Genomic DNA, 23015 nt, shown 5'->3' on the forward strand with positions numbered 1-23015 from the left:
GGAGTATTGTTTTAAGACAGATTTGAATTCATGTGAACCTATCCTCTAGTATGAAGCTGAAGCACTAAATGTTCTGTTTGCATTAGCAGTAACTTTTAACACGCCTCTGATACGGCTGCAGGAGAGCAAAACGTGGACATGGAGCCGTCTATCAATCAGATAAAATTACAAACAGCAACATTTAAGTACATGCATCGAGCCCTGTAAATCCCTTGTGAGTAAGTAGGTAATTTTAAACCAGCTCAAGAAAGGCAGACTATACCAATAACAATGAAAATGGCTAAATGGTGAGGTAATTACTGAATGTAAATACATTGAATCCCTATTGCTTAACTTTTTTTAAAAGTTTAGATTTTTTTTTTGGCATTATCAATTTATTGAGATCAGTGTCAGGCAGGTTCTGGCACGAAACTGGTTCTGAGTTCATAAAAGCAACCAGTAAACTTCAAAGTAAATCAAATCCGGCAGCTTTGCAAGCTGCTGTCAAATACTGCGGTACGAGCAGATGCCAGAATACTCTCTGTGTCTCCAGATCTCTTAGTTTGACCAGATTGCGGAATTGGCAACTCAGGGTGAGAACAGACGTGACTCACAGGTTCCTCAAGGCAAAAGGTAAAAAAGTCAAGGGAAGGGAATTAATAACAAAAAGCTTTAAGGGCTTAATGTGAAAAAACTCGGTTGCCAAGTCGAAGTAAAGTTGTACTGAGCGGGAAGAGGAAATTTTATCAGTCAGTAAAGTCCTGTGAGGCAAATTTGTGAATTTGGATTACGTATACAGTACCAATACAAATTTATTTGACTTTATATCACAGTATCAATCAAATAAAGACTCACAATCAAGATACACAAGGACACAAAAGCAAATTTTGAGCATGTAATAGAAAATAAATGAAAAAACATTTAATAAATACAAACTGTTTGAAACTTATAAAATTTAAGTCTATTTTAAATTCTACAATTCTACAAATGCACAGCATTTACTTTATTTTCATGTTGGTTTGGTGTTTTTCTTTGACTTTAACACCTCGTTCTGTTGTGAAACCTCCCGCCTGGTGCGCTTCATAAAACCTTTTTACAACTCAACAATCCTACCTGCTGCTCCTGTTTCCCTCTCTTCATCTAGTTTCCTTTGAAAAATCTTCATGTGATGAAGCTTCTTCTGTCTTTAGCTCAGGTACAATGTTTTACACAGCCCTTTCTTTTCCTTCCTTCCTCTTATATGTCCTTTCTGTCTGTTATGCTTTCTTCACTTTTTGTGTCTTCAGTGGTTCTCTTCCTTCAACCTCTCTGTTTTTCTTTTTTTAAAGATAATTTTTTCGGGGCATTTTAGGCCTTTAATTGACAGGGCAGCTGAAGACGTGAAAGGGGAGAGAGAGGGGGAATGACATGTAGCAAAGGGCCGCAGGTCGGAGTCGAACCCGGGCCCGCTGCGTCGAGGAGTAAACCTCTATATATGGGCGCGCGCTCTACCAACTGAGCTATCTAGGCACCCCAACCTCTCTGTTTTAATCTAATCTCTCAGGTTTCTGCACACCTCTCTCCACCACAACAAACAACGCAGTATCTCTTCATCCTTCCTCTCTCCCTTCCCGTTACTTCCTAGCAATCTCAGCTTCCATCATCTCCCCTCCCCCCCGTACTCACCACAGAGCGTGCAGCGTTTTCGGTGGCTGTGTGCAGGCTGTTCTTGTAGCACGACCTCAAGGCATTCTTCTCCTTCTCTCCCACTCCTCCTTGTGCAATCGGCCCCACAGTGTGGATCACATCTAGAGACAGCGAGAGATGAGAGGATGAAACACTTCTTACCACAGAGTGACAGATATGAAGATAGAAGTAAAATATAAGTTAAATATCTCCTGAGTTTAATCTCCCCAGTAAAATTCCCCTTTTATTCAGTGTGTATTATGACAGCCATGTTATAGTCTCACTTTTATCAAAATTAATACGAATTATGAATCAGAAACATTTAGCCCTTTAGTGTTTACATAAAAAGTCCATATACATATTTAGTCCTGAACTGTTTCTCAAACGTCTATCTCATTAACTAATGCTAAAACTGCTCAACTTTGTTGATGTGAATTACAAATATATCAGTTAATTTAATGGTGAAACTGGTGTTTTGGCTGGAACAGGTGACTTTTGGTTTGTTAGAAAATAATGACGTGTTTATGTCATGTCAGAGTTATCGTAATTTTGAATTTAAGACTTGTAAATGGCCTTTGCGTCAACGTCCATGTTGTAATTAGGACTGGGAAAGTTTGATCATCTGAAAGCTCCAATATGTCCAACTCAATGCTTTTTAATACAGAAGTGCCTGAAAACATCAGCCAAAGTCCACCGTTCAATGTAATTAAACCCAATTTTAGTGTATATGGTGTTAAATTGTTAATGCACACTATTTTTTACTCCAATGTCACCAATTCTGCCGTCACACAACTGTCCTGAGTTGTCCTGTATATTAAAAATTCTTTATTAAGAATGACCCTTTGAGATGTACCATCTCGTTGTCAAGGTGGTCCTCGATGACAACAATACAAGCACAATTAGACAAAACATTTAACAAAAAGCAAAATTAACAACAAGATTATTAACAAAACCAAATGTGACAAAAAAACTATAAAACTAAATATCACACAATAAGACCTAACAAAAAAAAAATCAGGGGATCATACTCCAAGCAGAGCACCAACGCATCATTCATTCGTAGATTACAGAAATGTTTTAATGTCACTGATAGCATTAAGTATTAAACATGATTAAAAAAAAACAATTATAGTGCCGTGTCATTATCAGTACAACTGATGATCCTATAATAAGAAGACAGGGTATTTTTGAATGAGTGAAAAGATTATATGGAGGGAATACTTACAGGTAGATTATTTCAACCAGAGGGAGCTTTAAACATAAAAGCTTAGCTATTGATTAAGAGACTGCAGGAACAGAAAAAAAGCTGTATAGAGTGTCTCAACTGACAATTAAGGGAGAAAGGTACCATACACTGTTTTATAAAGAGAGGGTCATTACAGTGTACACATTTAAAAAATAAACTGCAGCCAATGTCGTTGTCTTTTTATGTTTGGAGAGGACAAATCAAGAGTTTCATACATTGTACAATGAGGAGTTGTGAAATGATGTATTGACATGTATTATCTTACCTCTGTGTATGTCTGTGACACAGTCAGTCTAACTGATGCAATCAGCTGTAACACCTGGTATTTAACTGTGGTTTCCTGACACCAAACTGCTCCTGATGATGGTTTTTAAGTACAGTCAAGATCTTGAGACTAAAACAATGCCATGTCATGTTGTGAAATGTAAGCTTACTCTCTTATGGGTTAGAGCAATACCAAAGCACTTTTCCTCTTCGGTCCCCCTACAGGTTGGAAGTGGAATTGTCCATTACCGCTGTCGTATGTCTCACTCGAACTACAGATGCTACCCGATCTGGCAAACTTGCATAGTGCGGTTATAGCTGATAGAGGGCCGCAAAGCGAATGCAGAAGTGCCGTTCACCCTGTTACGAGTTGATGAACCACTGAAACGATTATGAAAACATTATTTTAAGGTACAAAATAATCTTTGGCGTTGCTTTAAATATCATGGGATATTCCAGCTACAAGTGAGTCAAACCTGTTCCCCTCAGGGCAGGAAAACAGAACGCACACATGAGAACAAACAGGAACCCTCAAGCCAGGCTGTTATTGTGAGCATGTTAGGGGGACGGCAGGGCATGTTTTTTACAATTCACTCAGCAATGTTTTGCCCCATAACAGACTGAATTTGTATGTAGTTTTAACTTCATTAGTCATTTTCATTTGAACTGTAACCAGGTTACAGATGACATGCCCTCAGCTCTCAGTAAACAGTAAAGTAATAGCATTTAATGTTAGATTTTGACAGCACACCTGGGAAGCCATAAAGGCACTGCTGTCACTGGTTTAGATGCTGCACACAAGTAATGTTTAAATATCAACTGGGCAGGAAACCCTGAGACACCTGTAAAAGAATGTTGTGGCCGTTTGTCATTAATTATGAAGGCAATAGTTTGAAATCTGCTGGTTTGTTTGGTGTTGCTACCTGCAAGGTACCTGACCAAACAGTATTATGAGCTGCCACTGTTGCCAAGAGCTGATGACCTCTAATATGGCTGCCAGAGGATGTATCATGTCTGTCTACCAGCAGATTTTAAATGATTCTCACATAAATGATGATTCATTTTACTTAGACTGTTTATGGAACTACACACTTTAATCAAATTAAAAAGTGTGCAAGCAAGGTTACAGCAACAATGTCTTTCACCTTTTCTAATTAGTTTGTCCAATTTTTTTTTCATGTTTTTCTGTCATTTTGCAGCTGGAACGCTTCATACTGTGTGTGCTTTCTTTGTCAAGTTAATGACTTGTTTTTTTCTTCCCAGGTCTTAAAAATATTTCAATTGAACTGATGATTAAACAAATGGTAAATTAACTGAAGTATATTAAAATTTAAGACAGAGGAGAGGGAGGGAGAGAGAGAGAGAGAGAGAGAGAGAGAGAGAGAGAGAGAGAGAGAGAGAGAGAGAGAAAGGAAGGAAACAGAGGACCTCACAAACAGAAGCTGAGTGAGAACAGAGAGTAGATGAGGTTTAACCAGCCTTACGCGCCGACGATACAACACCTTCTGATGAGGCTCAGCGTGTTGCTCTCTGTGTGAATTCCAACGCTGTGATTAGACCTAGCCGGACCTCTACGCACACGTGGAAAAAACAACACATTTAATTTAGTTTCGAGACTTTTTTCTTACGAGTAACCAATGGAGTGAAATAATCTTAGTTTTCTCCTTTTTACAGATCAATCTTTATGCTTCAGTCTGGAATCAAGGGCCAGTTTTGTGACACTACTGGACTGATCTGCAGTGTTGCTAGATTTGACTGACACCAAACAGCCCATGAGAGCCTCAAACCTGCCCAGTCGCCTCCAATTTTTGATTTTCACTGTAGTACTGTATTCAATTCTAATTTAAATTGAGAAGAACTATATATGTCTTTTGGTTAATGTAACATTAAACTGATATAACAGATATGAAAAGATGTAACAGCTTCACAGAGGTATGAACCATTTATAATTTAAATTGGAAGTATAGTTCCCATAATGCTTCGAGGGATGTAAACAGGAAGTACATGGATTCAGTGAGTTATGTTGTGGGCTACAAGTTGAGCACCGTTTCTTTAGCCTGTATTTGTTTACATTTTGGCAATTTGGCATGACTAAAATCATCAATCTGCCGAATTTGAAGATATGGTCCCTGATTTACAGTGCCTATTTTTTTTCCATGTTTACACACCGTTATGTAAATGTTTTCAATAATTTTGGTGGGTTAGTACAAGAACGTAGTAGAGTTTTTATTTTTATGTATTTGCACTGCTGGTATTCGCAGCAGCAGCAGAGAGCAGAAGCCAGCAGGCAAGTGTTATTTAAAACTCCTGGTGTACTTACAAACTTTCCAATCCATCGTTTTATGAGTGCATAACCTATTTGTACTACTGTAGAAGTTTGGTATCATTTTGGGCATTATTGGTGGGGTAATGTACATGATACACTCTTCGATCCATTAGCGCCTGCACTAAGCTATTCAGCTGATAACGTTAACTCGCCCAATGTTCGACCCAGGTGAAAAAAGCTTCTGGGGGGTTGTTTGGCTCGAGGTCATGGTGCAAAGGACCCTAGGGTGAAATTACTCCGAACCATCACTTTAAAGCTGGGGTAGACAGTTTTTTGTCTGTGGTTTTGGGGAAAAATTCCATAATAACCTTAACAAAAATAAGCATATCATAATTCAACTGGTCTGCGAAAAACAAGACTTCTACTTCTCCTCTTGGATCTGTTTTCTGGCTTTAGAAAATCTAGCCGTGAGGGACACTTTGGCCAATCACATGTCATCTCAAAGAGAGCGTTCCTATTGGCTGTTCTGAAATGCAGATGCGCGTGCACGTCCCTTCAGAAGGTTAAAAGCCTGACTCAATGGCGGAAAATCATGCAGAAAAAGTTCCACCATTGGCAACAACTGCCTACACTGCAAAGCAACCCAACTTACTTACTTTTACTTGTTTTGTTTTCAGGGAAAATGCAAAAAGATATGCCCTTAGAAATTCTCTATTTTTCTCAGCATTAACATTAAAATGAACAGACCTTTTCAACTATTAAAGCTGCAATAACTGACTTGTTTTGGCCATTTGTGGACAGTGCAACAAGTTACAAACACAAAACTTACGTAATATTACCTTATAAAGCGGATACGTCAAACATCTTAGAAAACACTATTTACACACTCATGTGAGTCCAATATCTATTAGCTCTGTTTTTGGTCTTTATCAACTCCTGATGGAAAATATCTGGCTCTTTAGTTACTGAATGTCCACTACATTCATCATCAAGTAGCAGTGGGTTTTTAGAGCTTTTTTTGCTGAACACAACTGCATTTGAAAGTGGTGCTGGTGAGAGCAGTTAGAGTGAACATAATCAGTAAAGGCCATAAAGCCAAAACAATTAGCTGAAAGACAGTACAAAACGCTGCATATAGCTGAAGGGAACGGAAGAGCCGACTGATAGTTTTCTGTGGGTTTGTCACACAGTATTTGCATTTCTTTCTTCTGCTCTTCTGCGTAAAGCAGCACTTTCAGCAGAAAATACTCCTCCTGCAATCATTACACAGGAGACGAGGAGCTTTACACCAATGGCAACTTATCAAAAACTATACGCTGTGATGCCTCGGTGTCCCCCTAAGACCAGAAATGTGCAGATGAAAGTGTGCAAAAAAGACTGGTGCTGCTTACAGTGCAGTCCACAGATGTGAATTGAAAGAAACTTGTCTGTTTGACATGACAGTCCTTCAAACTGCTCTGATTAAAGAGTGTGGTCCCTGAGAAATCACTTAGTCTGAGTACACAAACCCACACAGAAAGAATAGTAAGTGCTTCAATCAAAGTCTGTTTATACATTAACATGGCTATTGAGACACTAATATTCTCCTATAGCATATATTATCAAAGGTTTACGCAATATCACTTCCTTCATATTGCATGAAAGTGGAGGTGGATATTCATGATATGATTTGAGATGTTTCCCTGGATTTTCCTAATGAATTGTCCATATTGTTTAGGATATAATAATGCAACATTAGGCTCTGTGTAAGAACAAGAGTGTGATTGTTTTGTGTGTGAGTGACGGCTCATGACTACAGCTTCTCAGCAGTAATGATCCTCTTAGAGCTGACATGGGTCAAAGTCAGACAAACATCTGTAATCTGTAATGGTAGGATCACACTCGATGACCCTACTGACTCCGTCCCTCCCGCCCGACACACAGACACGAATCACACACACCAACACATCAGACCGTTGACATACCTTAAAAAACAGCTTAATGTTGTATTTTGTACAATACGGAAGCTGCTGAGACATAATTAGAAAACCTTACAGAATACTATCACATCAGGACAAAATAACACTGGTTTAAAACTGCAAATTTAGTAGCTTCAAAGAACTGGCTATAGGATGAATCACTATTGTGATTCACCACTTGGGTGAGCAGCAACAATTGTATTTATAGTGTATGAGAAAGCTGCAGATGTGTCTTCAAATAGCAGCAAAGAAAAATTAGAATATGGGAATTTGCAGATAAAACACTCACAGACACGAGCTGAATTACCGTGGTCAAACATGCAGTCACGCATGAAGGAACACAGAAAAGGGACAGTGCAAACGCAAAAAGGAGTACAGTGTAATCATAATATAACAGTGTTTGTCTGTGTGATTGTTTGCGTTGTCACATGTGTGTTTACTCTCCACTCTGAGTCTGAACTACTCCAGCAGTCAAGTAACCCAGAGTGAGCATGTGCTCTCGAGGAGTGTTTCAGCCATGCCGATGCATCAACGCACCACTCAGCGGAGGCCAGGTTCACAACTCGGTCGGTGTGTGTGTGTGTGTGTGTGTGTGTGTGTGTGTGTGTGTGTGTGTGTGTGTGTGTGTGTGTGTGTGTGCAGTACTGTGTGTGTTTTGGTGCTGGTGCGGTTCAACAGTGGGTCACTTGGTGGTCATTCATCTGCATTTCATCTGTTAAATGTCACTGCTACACGGTTTTGAATTCACACACACACACACACACACACACACACACACACACACACACACACACACACACACACACACACACACACACACACACACACACACACACACACACACACACACTTTCTAATCTATGATTGGTAATTGTTCCTCGTTGCTAACCCAATTATGTTTTTCTGCCCTCTTTTTTTTTTTTACCAGTGCTGTTTCTTGCCCTCTCCATCATCTTTTCTCCCCTCCATCTCTCCCCTCTTTTCCCCTCCATCCTTCCTTTCACTCAATCCGTTTCACTCTCAGCGTCCTTTGTCGTCACTCTTCTCTCTGCGTCCCTCCTTCACCATTACCTCATCCAGTCATCCCACCTCTCCCCTCGCCTCATTACCCTCTCCTCCATCCCTCTGTCACCTATCCTTTCTTCTTCTATTTTATCCATCATACCTCATCCTCCCATCATCCCTTCCTTTCCTCCTCTCCTTTCTCTTTTTCTTTTTTCCATTTGTCCCGCCCTCTCCTAACTTGTCTCTCTCATCCCTCCATTATTTCCTGCATTCTTGTCTATCCCTTCCTCCCCTCCTCTATTAGATATTCCTCTCACCCCTCTCCCCTACTTCTCCTCTCTCTCCCTTCTCTCTCCGTCACCTGAGGTAGACAGTTCTGTCAGGAGCCGGCCTTATTTACCGCCTCTCTTCGCTCCTGTTTACATTATCGATCGGCAGGGTTGCTTTAGTTCCACCATACATCAACACCACCCCTTCCTCCTTCTCCTCCTCCTCCTCCTAGGAGACGGGGGGAGAGCTCGATGGGGAGATGGAAAGCTAGCGGAGCATGTTAAGATGTGTGAGGGATTAATGTGTGAAGGAGAGAGTGTGTTGGACAGTGTGTTATAGAATGTGTGTGAAGACCAGTGTTAAAGGGAGAAAGTGGATGTGGGTCTTCTGAAAGTGTGTGTGTGTGTGTGTGTGTGTGTGTGTCAGTAAAAGCATGTGTATGTATTTAAAATGCTGAAAACGTACACAATTGCCCTATGTAATTCGGTGAGGCTTTTGTTTAGTTTTGATAATTCATTAAGAGATTTTGAATCCTCTTTTAAGTGAATTTTAAAAGCACAGCAGTGTAGTGGACACTACAAGGCCAAAAGTATGTGGACACTCAAACATTAAACCCACATGTGATTGCTTAATAATTAACAACAATTTCTGTATGGACCTGGCTTTGTGCAAAGAGTTAAAGGAGAACTCCACCAATTTTAAACTTCAAAGTCTGTTTACAGGCCTTGTGGAGTACTACTGCATATGTTAAAAAAAAGTTGTATAAAGCTTTTTCTGGGTCCAGAGGAAGCTGCACGAAATAGAAGATAAATTGCCTCAAGTTACTTTAAGAGTCCACTTCTCATCTCTGCTTAAGGCTACATTAGCCGCATGAGGCTGCAGTGAAAGATTTTCAATCCAGCATTTCACCACTTTGTGGAGAGAATAGCATACATCATAAGGACAATAAAAAAATAACAGTAAAGGGCAAAATACCATCATAACCAAGTTGTATCTATTATTAAAAGGGATACTTTGCCGATTTTAAACTTGCTCTGCGTTATCTTTCATCTGCACACACTGCCATGACACAGATCTTAATTTAAATCAGCAAAGTATCCCGTACGGTGGTGGACCCACATAAATAGACCAATCAAATTGCCCTCACATCATCACATCAGTACAGTGGCCTTTTCCTGGTGTTTTTCAGTTTGTTGGCTCAGTTTGTTGATTAATGAGAGAGAAACCAACAGACCAGATCCTTCATGCTGATTTTGCACATAACCGGCACAATATTTTTTTCCAACAAGCAGTTTTATGCTGTCTACCTAACAGCATCTATCATTGTGGTAGTTGCATACAAAATAAGCATGTAATGGCCACATTTTATCATCCTGCTAGAGGTTAAATATTTACAAATTGTCATTACATGAATGTGTGCATGTGTTGAGTGTGTAGCAAGTCGGTTTATGATATGTAAAGAAGACATTTAAAACTGCCTGCAGATGAACATTAGTGTGCAATATGAATCTTTCATCAGATATCTTTCAATAAGATATTCTGTGCAATGATTTGATTGTAGACTTGTCTCCTTTAATCTAACTGTGCAGTTTTCTTACTGGGTGTCCAATTCTTCCTCCTGTCCTTCCCTCCTCTTCTAACACACTTGTTTTAAACAACTGGTTTTTAAATCTTCAAGCAGCTTTGTATGTTCTGACTTTTCATCCAATGAAGGAATCACATTGTACAGCTCAGCGAGTTACACTATTTACATTGCACTGTTTATGTATCCTATTATGTGTATGATGTTTATACTGTATGCTTCCAGTGTCTCTTTACCTTTGTCTCCTTCAACAATGTCTCAGATACAATTTTTTGTACTTAAAGTCTTAAAAGTTTACTAACTATGGAGGCAGATATTTGTTATATTTTTATACATTATATCTCTGGATTACTATCACTCATGCATGAGTTAATGAATTAATTAAAAGCATTCTAATGTTGCAGTTGGTTGAGTCTGCGCTCGCAAACATATTAATAAACTCATCTTCTATTTATTTTTTTAAATAATCTGTAAGAAGTTAGTAACCAAAGCTGTTAGACAAATGTAAAAAGTAAAATATTTGAATAGTGTGTTAGAACTCAAAATACAGTACAAGTTATGGTAATACTGAAGTAAATTACTAACACAGGCTTGTATATGAGTGTTGATTTGTGATGTTTCTAATAAAGGAGATATTTGTTGTAATTAAACTGGTCCACGTGGATCCACCTGTCCTATTTCTCTGAAGCCAACCTGATTAAAATATTTGCATAAAAAAGTAGTAAACGTGTGTGTGAAAAAAATTATTTGAAGTAAATTAAAGACAAGAAGTGCATGAGCTTCTTTCTTTCTTTGAAAAGTTACTCTGACTAGTTGCATCAAAGTCTCATCAAAACTCTTCTCACAGTCTTTTTCTCTCGTATGTCAGTTGTCCTATCTGACAGCCCCTCAAAGAGCTAATGTCCTCTGTGGTTTAATCCTGTTTTCCACCTGAGAATACTGTCATTTTTATCAGATAGATTAGAATAAGATACTAAGAAGTATCAATGTGTAAAAACACAGTCTGACCTAATTATAACACAAAAGCTTGTTGCTAACAGATGGCATTAAGACACATTTTGAAAACATACTGCTACACTTGTTTTATTAAGGCCCCATGATTGAACGATCTTCTTCACAGAAAAACAATAATAAACAGGCTGAGTAACATAAAAGAAAAGAAACAAAGTGAAGGTAAGAAGAAGACAGGTAAGACAAGGAAGGGAAACAGTAAGTAACACAGGGAGGAGAGAAGCAAAGTAAATTTGTACTTGTGTGCAGTTCAAACTATATTCATCACACATCTCATTTGCTATGCACACTTACCCCGTGTGTGTGTGTGTGTTTGTGTGTGTGTGTGTGTGTGTGTGTGTGTGGGTGTGTGTGTGTGTGTGGGCGCGCGCATTCTTTTTCATAAGTGGGTGTCACACTGGCGTGAGCCTTTAGTGAACTTGACTGAGTGCCATCCGGTGACATCCGCCCCGGCTCTTTTTTCTGCCGTTCCAGCTTTTTTCCTGCCAATTGTCATTACCCCTCTTTTTGGCTCTGTCCCGCCCCCACCCACCCCCTTATGACCTCTCACCATTCTTACCTGGGAGGCCACGAGTCGCTGCTCCTGCTTTTCATACTCAACGGCCATCCATCCATCCGTCCATCCTTTCCTTTCCCCTTACTCTCTCTCTTCTTATACCTCCATCTGTCCCTTGCCTTTCTTTATCTGCCTTTAAAGCAGGAGGCAGAAAAAAGGCGAACTGGTCCTTTGTGTGCTAGGCCTCAGTTTGTGCTCAGCCAAGCGAACACAGCTCTTAAATCCAGGCCCGGGCCTTTGGCACAAAAGGAGGGCTCAGGTCTTGTAAAGGCTTTCCCTATCTCTTTCCACCTTTCTCTGAAAAAGACAGAGGGGCAGTTATTCTAAACAGAAGGACAAGAGTGGACCGAGAAGGGGGGGACGAGATGCCGATGCTGAAAGGAGCGGACATAATTCTCTTCATCAGAGAGCAGCAGCATAGACATTCTTTACTCCCTCACTCCAACTCTCTTTTCCCTAAGCCAAGCAACACCGGAGCTTTTTTTTTTTTATCCCTTTTTCTCCTTTAAGGCGAATGAATTAACTGAATGAATTAACACCAGGGCTGCTGTGATCATCATCATCACGCTCCTCCTCATCAGCAGCAGCTTTGATTAAGCTTTTTAACACCTAGAAGGATCACACTGCTGACGCCGAGGCAGGAAGAAGCAAAGATGTCGACAACCTTGTCAAAAAAAGAGGAGGAAAATCTCCCCCAACTAGCAAGGTATCACAGTCTGAGTGCTACAGTGTTTAGCCCAGAGCCTTGTCAAGTCTCTTGGCACTACTAAAGAACCCTTACTGCTGATGATGATACGAAGAGAGGGGGAGGCAGAGAGGGAGGTGAGATGGGGAGGGAAAGGAAAGGCGGGAAGAGGATGAGAGCGGGATACAAAGGAGAAAGAAAAAAGATGAGGAGGGGGAGTGAGCAAGAGAAAAAAGAGAGAAGGTGAAGAGATAGAAAGGTGAGGATGAGAAGAACATGATGAAACAAGGTGTTTAAGTTGTTGATCACGACGGGCAGAAACACCACATCTTCAAAGAAAGGGAAACAGACATCAGAGAGCGACAGGGCGACAGGCGAAACAGAGAGATGGAGGTCTTGGAGGAGAGGAAGAGGGGGAGTCTGGGAGAGCTGCAGTGAGGATTTTAATTAACGGTAATTGGCCACCAAGGGAACAGGAACTGGTAGAGGGGAGGCAGGAGAGGGAAGAGAGGGGAGCATAACAGCCAGTTTTTGACAGAGTGATATCTCTCTTGCTTTGTACCTCTCTACTTCCTTCAGCACTTTTCATATGGGCCTTTCCATCTCCATCTTCATCTTGTTTTCCCTCCATCCTTTTCCACCTCCAACTGTGCTACTCCCGCTTACTCCCCAAACAGTATCCTTAACTCTCTACCAATTTCCCTACAAAATTCGAGACACTGCAAACAGAAAGCATTAGGGACAACATTAAAGCAATGTGTGCAATTGTGCTACAAAGCTTTGCACACTTTACTGAGTTACAGGATAAGTTTAAAATGCAGTTTATTGGGATTTTTTGGCTGAAAAATAGAAAACGATGTTAGAAAGGTATGTCAAGACATTTTTCCTGCAGAAAAAATGTGACTGCAGAGGTTTGGGGGTTTTAGGACGAGTGCTGCTGGTTGTTATCTATTTCGTATCTTGTTTATTACTTCAACTAATCTTAAAGCTGCCATAATCAATATTTTCATATTTACAATGGACCGCTTACTTTAATTAAGAATTATCACTCAATTCTGCAGTTCCCTTAGCTCTATGGAGCAACATCGGGAATGTTTTCAGCTAGGCAGCTTCTTTTGTCAAGAAAGGTTCTTTAAAAGCCCACTGTAGACTACCTGCACCAAACAGGAGACAAACATAGTTAGCTGGTGAACATAGTGAAGCATAAGTATTTTGGTAGAGACCAAAACAGAGCTAAGAGAATGTGTATTGCTCCGTTGGACCTATTTTTAGTGCTCAAACTGCAAGGTATTTGTATTACCTTCATAGAAAATTATTAAGGTGTGCAGCTGACTGCCTGGAGTACTTCATGTCTTAAACTTCAGATGTTGCACTGTATTTGTAGTCCTGTGTTCATCACCAGAATAAGAATTAAAGGTTGTCAAGGTTGTAAGTCTGCACTGACATTACTAAAACAGAGCGCTGCCTTTACTGGATGTAAATTATTATGGTTCTGACCTCATGTTGTCTCTCTCTCTCTCTCATTTTCTTTAGACCCGCCACCGGCACCTTCCCTCCCCAGTGTGGCACGCTGTTGTATCTCGGTGTGTTCGGCGAGGGAGCTAGGGCCGACTGGGGAACAGGTTAGTAGGGTGGCAGCAGTGTTTATCGGTACACAGGTGAGCTCTGGGGCGCTGGGTCGCCTGGACAACACTTTCAGCCCACGCTCCCCTGTTTGGCAACCACAAAACACACACAAGCGCACACCTATACACATGTGCACATGCATCTTACAGCACACAGCCGGCTCACAAGTGAGCAACACGATAATTTTATGCACACACAGACAGACTGATATCAAACCGTTAACCTAATCAAGTGCTCCTAATTACCGAGGCTCATATGCCCCAACATTGCAGATTGCTGATTTAACTGCCTTTAAGTTTTAGTTAATATGTGAATTTAGACAGGGCCTGCTTGAAATTTTCCAGCTGTCATCTGTCAACACCCCTAAATTGTAATTCTTGCTAAACAGCAGCGGTAGTGTGCCATGCGCTCCGGGTGTTGCTAGGTTACGCCACTGGGATGCTGCTGGCTAAGTGGCTGCGGGATCATTGATGGACACTTTGTATGGAGGACTGACAGCAGGTCCTCTGGATCATTTGGCAACTCGTGAGTCCGACGCTTTTTAAATCCCACATCTGGTGGCAAGCCCATACAAATCAAAGTGTTGGCTTTGAGATTGGACCTATCTCTCAACCTCTCTGCCTCTCTCCTGTCGAGTTTCATTTTCATTTCTTTCTCTTTTCAACGGCAGCGCTCTGCCTTCACACAGTCCTCTGCCTGCTTTGTTATCCCGCCTTTGCCTTCCCTGTGTTGTTGCTGTCTCGCCTCTCTCCCTCCTGCTGAGAGGTAATCAAGCCCTGTTGTGAGTGTTTAAGCATTGGAGTAGACGCATGTTGAATTATTCTTGGGACTTAAAATTGAGTCTGGGAGGAGAGAGCCAGTCTCCATACCCCATACTGGGTAACGTCCATGCACATATGAATGCACCCACACACAGTTAGTCAGTCAGTCAGTGAGTCAGAGAGATGGTCAGTCACACAGATCTTATGCTGACAGATAGTTACAGGTAAGAGAGTGATAAGACCTTACAGGCAACCCACAATGTATACACTGATGTACTACACTTATTGCAACACAGACACAAGTAAGTAAACACAATATGCACATGCACACGACCAGACCGTACAATCAACTGTATCAACATAAAAGTAATACACATGCACACTTAAGGACACATGTGACAAGCAGCAGCAGCATCCACTCCCACGTGTACAAATATTACAGCTAACATACACAAAGTTAACCAACAAAAGGAGAGCAGACAATGTAAGAACTCATCTTCTTACTAATTCCCTCCTGTCTTCAGCTCCCCTCAAACCCGTCCCCTCCTCCACGCTGCTTCATTTTATGTTATTTCTTTCACCACTCTCCCACTCCCTCCTCATCTATCTCTTCTACTCCTGCTCTCCATTCTGCCTTGAGCTCGCCTTTATCATCGCTTCTCTTTACTTTTTTTCTCTCATTCTTTCACTGTGAACTTAAACTCTCCGTGGAGCCATAAGCTGATATCACACAGACTCAGAGTTCCTTTAATCTCGCACGCACGCACGCACACACGCACGCACGCACGCACGCACACACACACACACACACACACACACACACACCTGGGTGGTCATTATATTATACAAAGCTTGGCGAGGGCATTATTGCAATACCTATTGGTGTCATGCTGTGTGCAAGCCATTGCAGTGGTGGGCAATATTATGATTAGCTCCTCACAAAAGATCATGTTTAAAATGAGGGGCGGGAGGCGACAACTGTTTAACGTATTAGGAAGGGAACGCTGTGTGCAACACTTACGTATGAGACAAGTATATTCTGTGTGTTATTGAAATACTTTTATGATGGATAATCTGTCACATCACTCCATTTATTTAGCACTGCACTACTCTAACATTGTCGGACTCCCAATGGGAAAGGATTAAAATTGATACAGCAGAAACGGAGAAATCGCCTTTTTTATTCCACACACATTCTTCTTTTTCTTGTCACCTACATTATCCACAATGCAACCTGACTGTCGACAGTTGGGTCAGAGATTTGGTTTCGGTTATGCTAATAGCGGCTAATGTAGCCTTGAGCCACTAGCCTCAAGCAAAAATGAGGAGCGTGCTACAGCAACAACTTCTTTCTAACTCCACACCTCCAGATTTGTTTTATTTTCAAAACTTTAGTCTTAACCCCCAACTGACATCCACTCAAGTGACATCACTTGAGGCAATTTACCAGATTTAACAAAGCTCCCTCTGGAGCCACAAAAGGCTTTATACAACTATTTTCACATTATGCAGTAGCACTACCAAGACCCGTTAACAGTTAGATGTGTAAAATCGGTACAGTTCCTCTTTAAGAAATCGAATTTTGGAAGAATTCTGGTACAGAGTGTCTTGTTGACATGTTAAACTAAGAGGTGACTTCATTGCTATTTGTCCTTTCTGCCGCATTTTGTATTAAGCAATCTCTGCTGCGATGTTATAGCACTGCACTTCCAAGCAGCAATTAAACAAATTCGATTAAACCAGTAGTTCCCAACGGGGGTCTAATAAAAAAGATAGTCTTCTACAGATTATTTAATAATGAATATAATAGTTAATTGCAGCCCTTCCTAGAGGTCAGCTGTCAGTATCTAGAAACAGGAAGAGACTAGTTTTCAGAGTGTACTTACTGCTGTTCAGTTTTTCTTCATGTCTACACCAAGTACCGAGGCTCTCCCCATGGTCACATGTGTTTTAGACGTCAGGGAAGCTGGAGGAGAATTTTTTTTTGGAACTAAAACACCTAGAAATACTTTTTCTGTCAGGTTGAATCTCAAGTTTCATCACATTATACATGCCGCAATGGAGTGCCACTTAATAATTGAGTGCCACCCTTTACTTTGCTATAAATGGAAGGCTGTGACATTATTGTGGATACTTAGAGGAGTTTCTGCTGGGGGTTGAGTTTGAGCTGGAAGGTAAAACTAATCTAGAAAAAATTGTTAAATTAAGTTGAGTATGTTTCTGTGAAGAAGAATAAAAACATTCCTGTTGCATATTAGGACAGCAGAATAGCCACCACACTGAAGTAGCTGGAAGTTACACAAAGACTCACACACTTTATACTCACACTTTGCTGGGAGGCCGTAGCCACAAGTGATCTTGGCCTCTCCGGTCTCACAGCCCTGGAGGGAAGCACACTCCTTTTTTAGCATTGGACCTGCAGCACGGTGGATCGCTCCGTCCACTGGAGAGGAGAGGACAGGAGATTCAGAGAGTTGGCCTACTTATGTGAATCCCCTGCAATCTGACTACTTAGAGGGAGTCTAAATGTTTGAAGTCCAGCAGACACATTTACAGGTGTCAAAGCTTAGTGCTGAAATGACCTGGATAAAGTCAGATTCATTTTTTCTTTTAATAAGTCTAAGCATCTGTCTCTCTGAGTGTCAGTCTATTTAATGGATTTTAGGGCCACTGCCTTAGTTAATTACTCCATTTAATGTGTAATTAGGGACTCAGCTGACTTTGACTTTTTGGTCAATTAGTCTTTATTAATTACAATTTCATAAATCTGTATCTATCTTTGATCCACACCACATCTAAAGACCGTGACTGTGTTCATTTCCACGAGGGCAATGATGCAGGAAAAGCAATTTTACAGCTGTGCCAATTACCAGTTTCAGTCACAATTCTTGCACCTCTTGCAGTTATACACATTTCCTCAAAGTTAATATTTTTACCATCTCGATCGCAACAGTTTTATTATTATGATTCTCAGCATTATGGACCTAAGAAAACATAATAACATCACCTTTCCAACTAAAAAAATGAAGGAAAACACACCTATTCTAGTGAGGTGCAGGCTCGAAGAAGAAAGATCATTTACACAAAAAACCTCCAATGGAAATGTCTAACTGGAGAGACAACGAGATTCGGGAACTACTGTTGGTAAGGGCCAACGCTGAAATCTTCAGACTAATTCAAGGAATGGAGAGAGACTCAGTTGTTGAACAAATTATGAACTGGGTACGTGAGCGTGGCGTAATCCGCGTCATGTCCTGCCTCCTGCACGCTCTCCCTAGTAGTATTTCCAGTGTGTGAGAATGCTTCTGAGACAGACAATCTCCTGTTGAGTGCTACGTGTGAAAGTGCAACTTCAGACAATGTCCACCCTTGATACATTGTTCCCCCAATCTTAACCATATGTTTATTGTCACCACAAAGGTCTCCTTTTGTTTTATAAATATAGTATCAAAAAAAGTATTGTTTAGGAACTGGTATCGAAGTCACGGTATTGATATCTGTACCGGAATTGAATATTTTTGAACGATACCAAGCCCTAGTCATTAAACTATAAAAAATAACCGCCTTCCAAACAGCTTTTCTCTGCTAGAACACGTGTTACTAAATCTTGGCTTTTAGCCTTATTTGAACCCATACATATGTGCTTTAATGCCTGTTGTTGTCTATGTGTACAAGCTTAATTGTGTATGCATCTGTGTGGGCCTGAGCAGAAAGATTGTCAGGTCAAATAGCATTGCTGTGGCTCAAGGCTGTGCAGTCCTTTCATACAGACTGGAGGAAAAGGCCAGTTTTCACCATTAATCGCACACACATGCACAAACACACCTGCAAGCACATACACATTCAACAAAAGGTATTGTTGGTTTACGTTTCAGTACAATTTTTATTTCTTTTTCATTTGTTTCTGCTTTTCTAGCCTGTTTCCTTATCTCCCTCCAGACTATTTTTACATCTGCTGCTCTCTCCCTTATTCCTCTCCCTTCCTCCCTCCTTTTCTTTTCCATCTCTCTGTCTTATCACACTTGTTCTCTATTTCAGAGTCGGGCTGCTTCCTTCAAAGTTAGTGTGTGCAGTGTACAGTATATGTGTGTGTGTCACCTAAAGGACTCTTCACACACACCACACGCACACAATGAATACATGTGCTTTGACAAGGATATATACACACACACACACACACACACACACACACACACACACACACACACACACACACACACACACACACACACACACACACACACACACACACACACACACACACACACACACACACACACACACACACACACACACACAGAGTATCTGAGCTGGTTTCTGTGCACCCTGAGGAGCTAGCCAGTATTCAGAGCTTGCCTTTCACAACCTCACACTTGTGCTTAGCTCACAGTGCAACATAGCACAGCATGGCATGCACACTACAGCTCAGCACGGCATGCAATATGCCAACTTAACACAATAACGTTCAGATAACACCAGACCCCCTGCCTGGAGCTACTCAGTTTGGCAAAACTCACCGCTGTAACAGCTGGTCTGTATACAGTCGGACGGAGATCAGAACCACAGGCCAACAAGCTGAGCTGTGACATATGGATGGGTGTTATTGTACTATTTTCACCAAGTGCTGACAAGTCTCACAGTGCTGTGACAAACTCAAACATTCCTGACAGATGTGTTTTATTCTGGGTTAATTATGAATTACTGACACCAGACTCCTACACTAGACCTCTAGTGACTAGAATTATTTCAAAAGAAAAGCAGAGTCTTGAGCCAGATTCTTACTCTGGCACAGCGGCTGGTAACATTAACAATATCAATTAAATATAGACAATAATATTCAAATATATACAGTGTATACTACTTATTTGTTTTGCCAACTACATTTTGAGGGAGACATAATTGCTGCCAGAATTATGCTGAGTTGCAACAATGTTTTCAAATGTAGGAAGCGCTACAGCACAATTATGTACGCATGCAAGTTGTAGTGTGTTGATCAGGGCCGACAGTGGGCGTACAAAGCTCACAACTCTGACACCATGCAGGACTCAGAATGGTCATTTTCATACACAGGATCTTGCCTTTGGTTAGGTTTTGGCAAACAAAATAACTTGGGTTAAGGTTAAGAAGATAATATTGTGATTTTGGTTATAATATCAATAAAGTGAACACATCCTGTCTTGTGCTTCAACCAATCTTTCCCTAATCTTACCTAAGCTATTGAGTGCACAAAGATAAAAAAACATAAATCATTCTTTAGCTGTTTAGCGTAGATGTTGTATTGCAAAACCACATATTACAGGAAAGAACAAATGACATGTTATCAGTGGACATTTTGCAGAGAATTTCATTTAAAAAACATCCAGGGCGCCCGCCCTGGTGGCCTATAGGAATTTAAGGCAAAGAACATGTACTGTAACATCCCCAGTTTCACTCTGAATGTAAGCAAAGAATTGTGAAGCACTTGCTGAAATAAATGTTCTTCTTGGGAGGGCAGTCTCCGATATACTGTACATAGACATATTACAGCAGTGTCCTTAATGTTGTTTCACATTTCAGGTGGCGCACATCTTCGCACCCAACACATTTTGTCCTTTAAGCTGCAGATTACGTCATTTTGACAGCTGAAGAAGCCTTTGTTTTTCTCATGTTTAAAATTTCTTCTTGTTAAATGGAGATGAGAAGAGAAAAGACAGAATAAATCACTTTGTCTTCGTCTCTGGACACAGCCTGAACCTGGCGATTAGGGTTAATAAATATCCATACACCTATTCAGTCTCTCCGTGACTCCCACATTTCTAATATAAAGAGCTGTCCCTCTAACTAAATTCACTGAAGACAGCTCGTGTTAGCTTTCTTTCAGACCATGGTAACTTCTGGCTCTGTGGGAGCCGGTGTAATAGCCCAGCATGAGCACTGCACGCTACTGAGTAGATTCAGACACTGTTCTGTCACTTCAATGCGGTCAGAAATATGAAGGGGGAATTCATGAGCAGAGGGGGGTGCAACTGAAAGATGTGTTTGAAGTAAAGCTGCACCAGCTGTACTTCTTCATCGCAGACACATATGCAGGTCTATTAGTGCTCAGGGATGGCAATAGTATTACTTCTCCAGAACAATATCAACCAAATCTATTTTTCTATATGAATTATTTAACATTTTGTTAATGAATAAAAAAGGGTAGAATTTAGGAATTGCTTAGAATTGATTTTTGCAATGTCACACATATTTGTTTGTTATTTGTGGACTGTCTCTGATGTGCCAAACTAGTGGCATGGCAATGGTCGGGTGGTCAGTCCACCACAGGCTGTAATCTCTCATTGGATTGCAATGGAATTCAGTATAGACATCCGTTGGTGCCCAGAGGATGAATTTACTTTTATTTTGAACTTTGGTGATCTCTAACTTCTCATCTTGTGCCACCATCACCATCAACACCAACATACTTCTGTTTATGACTAAATACCTGCAAAACTAATGACATTTCTATCAGCTGTACTTCAAATTTTTAGTGCTAATTTGAAAATGTTAGCATACTAACATGCTAAACTAAGAAGGTGAACATCGTAAACATATACCTGATAGAAATCATCATATCATCAGTGTGAGGCTGCATGCACACCAAATCAGGCGTTGTGGCAATTAGCACAGGGTTGTCCCCATTGTGTTCCCCAACTCGATTGTGTTTTGTCTGATTGGCAGTAGGTTACGTGATTGGCCACCGCAGCGTGATGTCGGGTTACATTTCTCCAAAAGCGGATTCTGTTTAGACTTTTCGCTGTTGCATTTTCCCCGCAGAATCGCCTATGTTCCCCACCGCCACAGCCTAAATGCACTACCCACATTTAAATGAATAGGAGTGATAGGTTGGATATTTCAGCCTACATGTTTCAAATGTATTTTATATCTTGTATGTAGTGTACCACACAAGAAGGTTAGTCTGGGGACAACCTTCACCCACAAGAATGTGTAGAATCTATTATGAGTTTGGGTACAACTTTCACACAGAGGAATTGGAGCCAGGAATGTGGGAATCTATTAGGAGCATCGGCCATAAAAGGTGTAGTTTAAGAGTAAAACTTGTGCACTGAAATAGATGTCTCGTGCTGTGTAAGCACAAAAAGAGTTTAAAAGGTATTCACTATGATGTACATGTGGGTCATCCTTGGGCAGACGTGTCTGTATGCTCATGGTTGTCCCAGTGTCATGAAAGTTTGTTCACTGTTTGAATAAAGCTACACTTGATTTGTAATCATCGGACTGGTCGTCATCTTTGAAGTCTTCCAACATCATTTCTGAATCATCACCCGATATCAAGGAGGACTGATATTTTCGCTGCAACTCCTAATTTGGTGTAAATGCAGCCTTACGTTGATAATGTTAGCACGCTGGCATTAGCATGTAGCACCACTGTGCCAAAGTAGTAGCAGAAAGTACATGCTGCAGACAATACTATTTTGTTCCATTGTGGGAATATTTAGGCCATTATTTATTTCTATAATAAACATTCTTCGTCAGTCTTGTTCTTGCATTATTCCACCTCTATGTGTGCTTATCACTTGTGGACTGCATCTCTTTACATGAGATGAACAGTATGTTTCTTTTATCTGTGCCTTCACTGAAAATGTATTTCCCTTTGGAGATAATAAAGTAAAGCACACACACACAGACACACACACACACACACACACACACACACACACACACACACACACACATACATACATATAGATCTATTATACTATAAATGGGTATTGATGTATCCCTCATTTAGATAGCAGAGTGGGGAAGCTCTAACCAAATTAGCAACACTGCAGTGTCAAAGGATACCTGTTCATACTCCACCGACTCTGTCACATGCAAATGGTACCTCAACTACTCAACAATCAGCCATAATTGGCTACACTTAATGCTACCAACAGACAGATTATAATGAATTAGTCATGAATTTAATTTATATCACTAGACACTGAAAAAAATATTTTTGAAAGTGTCAACCTCATTTCCATATAAAAAAAAAAACAGCATTCATTATTTAGCCTTCATTACCATACAAAATATCACACCAACGTTTTCTGCTACTGAAGCCCATTCTTCCAGGGAACACAAGATGGGACGCAGATATAAAAAAAACAATTGAGAAA

General features: G+C 40.6%; 1 protein-coding gene across 3 annotated transcripts in view; it reads right to left on the reverse strand.

Moving 5' to 3' along the window:
• macrod1 (mono-ADP ribosylhydrolase 1) overlaps nt 1–23015 on the reverse strand; it is a 103929-nt gene that overhangs the window by 12381 nt on the left and 68533 nt on the right. For 2 of the 3 annotated variants that reach the window (XM_039812865.1, XM_039812864.1), the window contains exons 5-6: nt 17201–17317; nt 1645–1766 (exon numbers count right to left, since the gene is read on the reverse strand). In XM_039812865.1, the coding sequence (XP_039668799.1) occupies nt 1645–1766; nt 17201–17317 (239 nt within the window). The remainder of the gene's footprint in view (nt 1–1644; nt 1767–17200; nt 17318–23015) is intronic. The other variant, XM_039812866.1, reaches the window with a different exon arrangement.

Source organism: Perca fluviatilis, chromosome 10 (genome assembly GCF_010015445.1).
Source record: "Perca fluviatilis chromosome 10, GENO_Pfluv_1.0, whole genome shotgun sequence".
In the NCBI taxonomy this organism is placed as follows: Eukaryota; Metazoa; Chordata; class Actinopteri; order Perciformes; family Percidae; genus Perca; species Perca fluviatilis.